This window comes from Myotis davidii, unplaced genomic scaffold, assembly GCF_000327345.1.
Source record: "Myotis davidii unplaced genomic scaffold, ASM32734v1 scaffold258, whole genome shotgun sequence".
Taxonomy (NCBI): Eukaryota; Metazoa; Chordata; class Mammalia; order Chiroptera; family Vespertilionidae; genus Myotis; species Myotis davidii.
The window spans coordinates 247,779-258,505 of NW_006289293.1; the positions used below are offsets into that span (position 1 = coordinate 247,779).

At 36.3% G+C, this 10,727-nt stretch overlaps 1 protein-coding gene across 1 annotated transcript in view; it reads right to left on the minus strand.

The window, feature by feature from the left end:
* The window catches only part of DACH2 (dachshund family transcription factor 2), a 452,839-nt gene that overhangs the window by 163,594 nt on the left and 278,518 nt on the right, over positions 1 to 10,727 (minus strand). The window contains exon 4 of the mRNA XM_006761453.1: positions 1,233 to 1,405. Within this exon, the coding sequence (XP_006761516.1) occupies positions 1,233 to 1,405 (173 nt within the window). The remainder of the gene's footprint in view (positions 1 to 1,232; positions 1,406 to 10,727) is intronic.

Here is a 10,727-nt window from a genome sequence, read left to right on the forward strand (position 1 = left end):
TAGTGCAATTTACATGAGTATTTGTTGTTGTCTCACATTTAGTTTGTGATTCCTGGAAGTCGGGTACTCTGTCTTATTTATCTATTTCCCATATTGCCCAATATGACATTTACAAATTTAAAAGTGGAATACATAATGTAATAAAGAATCAATGGGTTTCTCTGATTAACTATAACTTTGCTCTTATATAGCCTTATGTTATCTCCTCACATAAAGAAAAAATGTATTAAAAAGGCTAGTTTACATGATACTTGGAGAGAGGGCATGTGCCAAATTAATAGGAGACAGAAAGAGGGATTATGAGATGTTATTTGTTTCATTATCTGGGGGTTATGAAATTTTGAAAAACAGTATTATCATTGTGGTGATGTGCTCTAAATTATCACAAATATTTGCTTAATGTTTCAGTTTTTAACATATGTATATATATACTTAAATATTTTTATTGATTTCAGAGATTAGGGAGAGAGACAGAAACATCAATGATGAGAGAGAAACATTGACTGGCACCTCTTGCATGCCCCACACTAGGGATTGAGCCCACAACCCAGGCATGTGCCCTAACTGGGAACCGAACCGTAACCTCCTGGTTCATAGGTCTCCCCACAGCCACTGAGCCAGGCTGGGTGGGCTTTAGCTTTTATGTTACTCATATTATCTCCAGACAGCCAATCACATAAGAAGAATAAATTAGTACTATGACCTTTTCTTTTTTGCAGTTGAGGAAAATTTTTAGGCAGATTAAATGTCTATACAAGGTCATTCAGCTCTTAAGTGACAGAATCAGAACTGAAACTCCAGTTTGTCTGACTACAAGGCCTGCATGGTATGTACTACCACACAACTGCCTTTAAAATATCAAATATATATATATAGGGTGTACTTTATTTCACCCCATCAATGTGAATTGTTTTTGCATACTTTTCTCTCTGGTATTAGTCTGGCCAGGCCTTCCAAACACTGTGCTCATTATTGAAAGAAATGAATCCTGAATTAAAGGTGAGATTTGTGATCATGGAATGAAAACAAACAGCAACAATAAAACAACAAACAAACAAAAAATCAAACATCTCAGCAATCCTAATCATAAATCAAACCTATCAATACTATATGCTAAGCAACTGAGTTAATGAGTTTTATGTTTTTACTGAAGATTCAGTAGTATTGCTAGTATTTTATCAAAATGTATATGTAATTAATGCCTTTGTCCTCTTCTAAATCATGATTCTTACCTTTATAACAGAGGCCCCAGCTCTAGAGAGTGGGCTGTGAATCTGAGCTGCAGCAGCCATGTTGGCAATAGTATTTAGATGGTTCATCTGATTCATTGCCATGGCAACTGATGCAGGAGGTAAGCTGACTGGAAGTAGAGGATGAGGCATCATCATAAATGGCAGATCTAGCCCTAAAAGAGACAGTGCATGCTAAATTATTACATTTGTAAAATTATTTTGACAAGGGGAAATTACATCAAAATCACATGCAAAATTGATGTAAAGAAAAAAAATAAATTTATCTCATTGGATTTCTTAAAAATCAACTTTTATTATATTCTAGTATCTATTTGAGTAATTAATATTACTTATGAGCTTTAATATTGTTTACAATTTTAAAATCGACCTATTTCACATACTACTACTTATTTTTTAAAATATATTTTTATTGATTTCAGAGAGGAAGGCAAAGTGAGAGAGAGATAGAAACATCAATAATGAAAGAGAATAATTGATTGGCTGCCACCTGCAGCCCCCTACTGGGGATTGAGCCCACAACCTGGGCATGTGCCCTTGACTGGAATCAAACCTGGGACCCTTCAGTCTGCAGGCCAAAGTCCTATCCCCTGAGCCAAACAGGCTAAGGCCATACATTTCTTGTTCTTACTCTCACTCCCAAAGTACTTATAAGATGCAATCTGTTTACCCATAGACACAAACAAAAATCTTTAAGCCAAGCCTCATTCCTTATCTAGCTAAAAGAAACAACTACCTTTTAAATCATTATAATATATTCATGTGTTCATAGTTTCTAGCTTAATACTTTCTTTACAAAGCATAATAGTGGTACTGGTAAGACAGGATGTAGATTTTCTAGACTCAGAATTATTGAAGAAATTAAGACTTGGAATACGTTCTACCCTGTAGTTATAAATCTTTAATATGAATGCCTATAGCTCAAATTTGAAGCCTTTGTCAATAAGAAATTATTTCCCTATCAAATGTCAACCTGTTTTCCAGTTTAATATAAATTTCAAATATTTTGAGCAGTGTCTAGAATTCTGTTTTTTTTTCCTTATGCAAAGTGAAATAATTTCATACATTTTAAATTTTTAAAAGAATATTTCTCAAGTATGAGTCACATTTACACTAGTGGTAGCCACAGATGTGTCATAATGAAAAACGTAACACATTAAAAGAGTTGTCTAGTTACAGCTTATGTCTTTGAGATTTGTGAGGAAACACCTTTGACCAGAGGCTAGGGAAAGTTAGCTTAACATAATGCATGTTAACATGACTACAGTAAGGAAACCATAGGACTTTACAATGTATTTTAAACTATTGCCTTGACAGTAATCTTGCATTCTTTTGGACAGAAGCCCAGAAACCAGTAATCTTTAACAGATGTTCTAAAACATCCTTGCCTATAATTTTTCTAAACTATTACAGATTATATAAATTCTATTATAGGCGATATTTATGTTGGTTTTACACGCAATAATCAACTATTAATAACATCCCTTTTCCCTCTTTGCTATCCCTTAAATTTTTTGCCTCCCATATCACAACAGCAAGTGAAGAACAATGAATCCATAGGAAGTATATTCAGAGGCCCCCTAAATTTGATACCTCAATCAACAATAACAGTAATACAGACAAACATTCAAAACTCACATATTTGGGACAAAAAGGAGGCTAGAAGGGAGAAATAATGTTAATTGATTTGAGGTGCATCTAGGTTAACCAATCATGGCTGAATTAAATCATGGCTGAGCTAACAAAAATAATTCAAGGGCAGCACAATGAAAAAAAAAGACACTTTCAGATATGACAGGTATCATACAACACTAATGTGAGCATCTCAATAAATAAGAACAGTCATCAATATTTCTGCTAGAGATAGCCACAAAATGCACTGTTATCAGAATTACACAAAGATTAAAAAATAGCTAGAAACTTAATTTCTGCATGGAGTATAAGAGGGGAGCATACTCTGTACTCCCTATGGGTCCAAGTTCCCAAAGAATATTAAAAAAAAAGTATTTTAAATGTTTACCCTATCACTTAACTTATGACTAACTATCTATAAAACTATAAATCTTTTTTTCAGAGGCAATCTACCAAACCAAACTTTTCAATTATGAAATATTTCTCCTGTGATTATTAATTTATTAGAGAAGCTTCAAAACTGTGTAAACACTGAATTCAAAATGTCCTTCTGCACCCCCTTTTAAAGTAGAAGTTTATTTTAAGTTAGTCTTCCAAAATTACTTAGATGTGTATGCATTTTTTACCTTACCCATCATACAGCTTTGCTATAATAATTCCATATCCCATAACATACAATAAATTAATCACTGCTTATGTTTCCCCTAAAACCTTCACTTCATGTTCAACATTAGCAACCATCAATGACCTAAATAGGTTTCTATATAAGGCTCCCATTCACCACAAAATTAAAATAATTATAAACTTAAATTTTTCATGTACTCAGTGTTTTAGTAGCAAATTGATCAAACTCTAGAGGATAAGTAACCAACTGTGCCTCCTTTTACCACTCTATCTATCTATCTATCATCTATCTATCTATCTATCTATCTATCTATCTATCTATCTATCTATCTATCTATAAAAGCCTAAGCAACCTTTATGGTAGAACAACCAGAACGACTGGTCACTCTGATGTGCACTGACCAATAGGGGGCAGACACTCAACACAGGAACTGCCCCCTGGTGGTCAGTGTGCACCCACAGGGGGAGCGCCACTCAGCCAGAAGCTGGGCCCAAGGCTAGCGAGTGCAGTTGTCACAGCGGGAGCCTCTCCTGACTCTGTGGCAGCACTACCGAGGCATGGCAACAGGCACAGCAGACGGGATGAGTGCAAGCGGTGGGGTGCCTGGCCCCTATTCGGGTTCCTCCCTGGCTGCCTTCTCCTTGGCACACTGCTACATCCCCTGAGGGGTCCTGGACAGAAAGAGGGATGTCCGACTGATGGCTTAGGCCTGATCCCAGTGCCATTCTCTGTAGAAGGCAGTCAGTCTGAACAACTCAGTGACTCAGGGAAGGGCAAGGAACTCAGGGTGAGCCTGCCTGCTCGCTTGACTCTCCCACTTGATGGTTTTCCCAGGACAGACTGTGGTGGCCCAGCCTGTGCATGTGTAGCAGCTGCTGAAGCTCAAGCAGCAGGCTGTGCAGCAGCAGAAGGCCATCCAGCCACAAGCCAGCAGGTGAACACCCCCAAGGGGTCCCAGACTGTGAGAGGGTACAGGCCGGGCTGAGGGACCCCCCCTCCAGTGCATGAATTTCATGCACCAGGCCTCTAGTGTTTAAATAAACCTTTGTTCAATTTACACTTTCCTTAACAGTGTAATAATTTTTTCCTTATTCTCTAAAGATTTTCAGCATCATCCAGACACCATCTGTCTGTGTTAAAGCATAAGTATACTTAAAGTCCAATTGACAGGCAAACTAAATGCAAAGAACAAGCAGAATATAACAGCCCATTGACAGTTTTAAAATCTAATTCATCCAACAATTAAAATGATCATGAAAGACTTAAAGGTCACACTATCAGATCATGACCTGCAATAACTAACCATCATTTGACTTTACTACCCTATACTCTAAGCTAATATTTACATTATGGTACACTTGAGCAGTCACCCCACTTGAGTTACACATGCAAAGCATATGCAAATATTGAGTTATGTAAGTCAACCTTTTTCCCAAAGATGAAAACATTAAATTAAGAGCCATCAATAGTATACAACATTCCAGAAATCTGGCTCATTCAGCAAATGGGAGAAATATACATACTTTTTTTAATATGGTAATGAAAACAAATTCTTTTTAAAAATTACCAAAATATCTCATCTTTTTCCTGTCAACAACTCCTATAACTTTTATGTAAGTTCATCACATTACTTCCTCCTAACCATAAAGACTAAAAACTTCAGTAATGCTCTAATCCTTCCTCTAACATACCACATTCATTCAATTTCCAAGTCATGTCGACCTCTGTAATATCTTGTCATTCCTACAGTCAGGCACCAATTCCATCATACCTGGTTGGTACTCTGTCTTCCTGGCTGGTTTCCCTATGCTGTTTCATTTGCCTTTCCAAGTCAATTTTTATACTTTCAGTGGCTACTTGCTGTCTCCAGAATAAAATGTAAGTCCTTTAGTTTCATGTTAAATTACTTTTCTAGCTTTGATATCTCAATTTATTTCTCTATGTATACTGCACTCTGGTTTCATTGTGTCCCATAGATTTTTTATTGTGTTTTCATTTTTTTCCAGAACATTTTTTTTTATTTCTTCTTTGATCTCTTTGGTAACCCATTCATTGTTTACTAGCATGCTATTTAACCTCAATGTGTTTGTTTTGCTTTGTTTTGTTTTGTTTTTTAATACAATTGTGATCTGAGAAGATGCTTGGTGTGATTTCAACCATCTTAAATTTGGAGAGACTTTGCCTATGACCAAATATGTGGCCTATCTTTGAAAAAGTCCCATGTGCACTTGAGAAGAATGTATATTCTGTAGCTTTGGGGTGAAATGTTCTGAAGATGTCAGTTAATTCTATCTGATCTAGTGAATTATTTAGGATTGATGTTTCTTTGCTGATTTTTGGTCTAGAAGATTTATCTAGTGATGTCAATGGGGTATTAAAGTCCCCTAATATGATTGTATTGCTGTCAGTCTCTCCCTTGATATGTTCCAGAAGTTTGTGGGGTTTTTTTATGTATTTGTGTGCTCCTATATAGGAGGCATATATGTTTACCAGGGTTATATCCTCTTGTTGAATCAATCCCTTTAGTATTATGAAGTGATCTTTATCTCTTGCTATGGCCTTCACTTTAAGGTCAATTTTGTCAGATATAAGTATTGCTACCCCAACTTTTTTTTTCATTTCCATTTTCCTGAAAACATTTTTTTCATCCCTTCACTTTCAGTCTGTGTGAGTCCTTTGTTCTGTGGTAGAGCTCTTGGAGATAGCACATATATGGGTCTTGATTTCTACTCCATTCAGCTACTCTATGCCTTCTGATTGAAGCATTTAATCCATTTATGTTTAAGGTTATTATGGATTGGTACTTGTTTGTGTCCATTTTTATTCATTATGCCTGTTTCTTCTTCCCTTCCTATTTCTTCTTTTTACAGCAATTCCTTTAGTCCTTACATTGCTGGCTTGGTAGTAATAAACTACCTTAGCCTTTTTTTATTTTTTTGTCTGCAAAGCTCCTGAGTTCACCTTCAATTTTGAATAATAGCCTTGCTAGATAGAATATTCTTGTATTCAGTCCCTTGCTTTGCATCACTTTGTATACTTCATTCCATTCACTTCTGGCCTGATGTGTTTCTTTTGAGAAATCAGTTGAAAGTCTAATGGGAGACCGTTGTTCACTTTCTGTCTCTCTCTGGCAACCTTTAAGATTCTTACTTTGTCATTAACGTCTACCAATTTAATTACAGTGTGTCTTGCTGTTGATCTTTTGGGTTCATCTTGTTTGGGACTCTGTGTGCTTCTTGGACTTGTGTGACTTTTCTTCCCAAAGTTAGGGAAAAGTTCCTTTAGACTCTCCTCCTCCTTTTTTTTAGTTGTTTTTTCTGTGTGTGTGTTTTTTTCCAGTTGCTGCTTTGCTTGCGTGTTTTTTCTACCTTGTCTTCTAACTCATTGATTTGGTCCTCTGTTTCTTCTAGTCCACTGTTGAAACCTTCCATTGTGATTTTTTATGACAGTTATATCATCCTTCATTTCCTCTTGATTCTTACACATGTAGGTGAACTGCTTATCCAGACATTTGAGCATCCTTATAACCATTAGTCTGAATTCTTTCTCTAGCAAATTGCTTGCCTCCATTTCATTTATTTCCTTTTCTGGTGATTCCTCCTTTTGTTCAATATGGGGATTTTTTTCTCTCCCCATTTTCTGTTCCTTTGTGATTACTTCCATGTATTATATCAAATTGCTATGTAATCCACATTTTTGAATTTGTCTTATGCAGTAGATGTTTTGTGGGATCCAGTGGTGCAGTCTCTCAGGTCTTCTGGGTTGGGTATTCTAGGGATGTCCCCTTCTTGAAACATTTGGGTTCTCTTGATGAAGTTGGGTCTTGAATGTTGTTGTCCCATTTGTGGATGGAGTCTCCTCTCAGGGTATCTGGTTCTATAGCTTGAAATCTACCACATCATGACAACTGTTGTGGAGGCACTTACTGAACAGCATAAAATACAACACAACAAGACATGATACAGAAGGAACAGAACACAAATGTACACATGACACCTATAACCCCAGTAAAATTGACCATCAGAGAAAAGAGAATTAGGAGAGACAAAAGAAAGCAAAAATGATAGCAAAAAAAGAAAGAAAAAAGAATGAATATGGGGAGAAAACAAATAAATAAACCAAAAATTGCAAATAAAAACACCCAGAAAAAGTGGGGTACAGAATCTGTAGAGGCAGAGGTTAAACACAGAAAATAAGTTTAAGGAATTGCATAAATAGGGGAAGGGACACAGTTTAGTGTAGAAGAGGGAGACCAAGAAGGAGTGGATAAGAAGAAAAAATTTAAATGTTTTAAAATTAATTATTTATTTATTTATTTATTTATTTATCTATTGGAAAGGAGAATAGAAGAGAGAGCAGATAGGCTTGAATTTAGTAAGTGAAACTAATTAAAAATTAGGAGAAGAAAAGACCAAGAAAGGAGAGGAAAAAGGGGAAAAATGAGTAGCAAAGAGAGAAAAGAACGTAAATGGAGTATCCGTGAGGAGCAGGGCTAAGCCATTAGTCAGACATCCCCTGAGGGCTCCTGGACTCTGAGAGGGCACAGGCCAGCCTGAGGGACTCCCTGCCCCTGAGTGCACAAATTTTGTGCAACGTGCCTCTAGTAATAATAATAACATCAATAAAGCATATAAGAATGATCAATTTTTTCAAAGGGGGTAAAAAGAAAGGAAAGAGGAAAACTAAAGTGGGGAAAGAAGAAAAACAGGATGAAAAAGGGAGAAGTGAGGAAGAACAACATGAAAAAATGGAAAATTAAATATCAATAAAAATATAAAATAATACTAAACATTTTTCTTTTGTAAAATATTTTAAAAATGAAAAAGTGAAGTGTTGGTCAGTACAGCTGTGTTTTCATGCCCATGTGGGCTGGTTTATGAACCTACACTTCTGTTCTGTTTGCCACTTCTGGACTTCCTGTTAGGTAGTTAGGTGCTGATCACTGTCAGGCACTGCCTTTTGCTTTTAGCACCCTGTTGAAGCTCCAAAACGATCCACTGCTCCTCTGTTTGTATCTTTCTCCATGGGCTGTGGCTGCAAGAAGTTGGGACCATTCTGCCAGCTTTTCCTATTTGCCAGCTGGCAATCTTAATCACTCAAGCTGTAGGGCTTTAGGTGGGGGGTCATGCTGTTTCGCTTTCCAGGAATCAGATGGATGTTTTTTTTTTTTTTTCCCCCTTTACCTGAATTATTTCTCCATGAGTGGCCCAAAATATTACTCTCGCCTTGGTTGGTCAGAGATCCTTGTTGGAGACCAATGGTGTTGGCTGGCATCCTGGATGTTTTATCAGTCTGGTTGCCAAAATAGTGAGGTGGATTGGCCTCTCTTCCAACCCAGTCACTGAGGGCTTTTGGGGAGCTATTCTTACCCTTTGTTTCCCCTGGATAGCTCCAAATGCTGGCAGGGTGTGGCAAGCTGTATTACCTTCCTTGAAGCTATTGGGAGGGGCTAGTTTTTCAGAGGAGAAATGGCCACTTAGGTTTGGAAGGTTATGAATGTCCCAATGCCTGAGTCCTGGTCACGTCTTCCTGCCCTGCTTCCCTCACCAGCCTCTACTCAGGCACCTCAAGTCTGTGCCTCTCACTGCACACTGCAGCTTCCAGTGAGTGTTTGCAATTGAAAAGTCGCATGTTCTGGGTTTAGTGCATAAAAACAAATGCAAAACAAACGCAAAACAAACACAAAAATGCAGGTCCCCAACCCCGCTCCCCGCTACTTGGGCCATTTTTTCAGGCTGCCTTTTAGGGCTCAGTTTATTGTGGCTGTGGTCTTAGGTTAAGATTCCCAGCTGCCTGCAGCCCTGTGTCTTTTCCTTTTCTCTATTATGTTAAATGATTTTTTTGTATATTATTTGCCAACATCACACTATCTTGACTACTGTAGGTTTATAGGAAATCTTGGAGTAGGGTAGGATCAGTTGACAGACTTCGTTTTCTTCAATGTTGTGTTGGATATTTTGGGTCTGTTCATTTCCATATAAACTTTAGAATCAGTTTGCTAATAACTATAAAATAACTTACCTAGATTTTGGTTAGGATTGCATTAAGTGCATAAGTCAAGCTAGGAAGAACTAACACCTTAATGATAATGCATTTTCCTATATATAAACATAGAGTATTACTCATTTACATAGACACTATTTTACTACATTCATCAGAGTTTAATAATATTTTTAAAGATCATATAAATATTATTTTGTCATGTTTACACCTAAGTATTTAGTTTTTTTGTTGCTAACTACAATGGTTTTGCATTTTTTATCTCAAAAATATTTTTTCATTCCCAGTTTATAGGAAAGCAATTGACTTTCTATAAACAACCATGCCATAATCCTTTATTAGTTCCAGTAGATTTTTGTCAAAACTTTTGGATATTTTTACATAGACAATCATGTTATCTTTGAATAAAGACAATTCCTTTGGGATTTGTCATACTATATTAGCTATGACTTCCAGTACAATGATGAATAGGTGTGATGAGAGGAGGCATCCTTGATGTTCCTGATCTTAGGGGAAAAGCACATAGTTTCTCACAATTAGGTGTGATATTAGCCGGAGAATTTTTTGGTTGACGTTGTTTATCATGTTGAGGAAGTTCCCCTTAATTTCTATATTTCTGAGATTTTTTTTTATTAAGATAGGTTATTTTATTTTGCCACACCCTTTTCTGCATCTATTGTTAGAATCATAAGATGTTTCTTATTTAGCCTGCTGATGTGACAGATTACATGAAGTGATTTCCATAGTTGAACCACCCTTGCATACCTAGAATAAATCCCACTTATTTATGGCTCATAATTCTTTTTCTACATTGTTAGATTTGATTTGTGAATATTTTGTTGAGTATTTTTACATGTATGCTCAAGAGAAATATTGGTCTATGGTTTCTCTTACTTGTATTGTATATTTTAGTTTTGGTAATTGGCTAATGCTGCCATTATAGCATTCTTGGTACTTCTATTTTTTGGTAAAGATGTAGAAAATTCCATCGTGAAAACTGTGGTACATCTACACGATGGAATTTTCTACATCTTTACCAAAAAATAGAAGTACCAAGAATGCTATAATGGCAGCATTAGCCAATTACCAAAACTAAAATATACAATACAAGTAAGAGAAACCATAGACCAATATTTCTCTTGAGCATACATGTAAAAATACTCAACAAAATATTCACAAATCAAATCTAACAATGTAGAAAAAGAATTATGAGACATAAA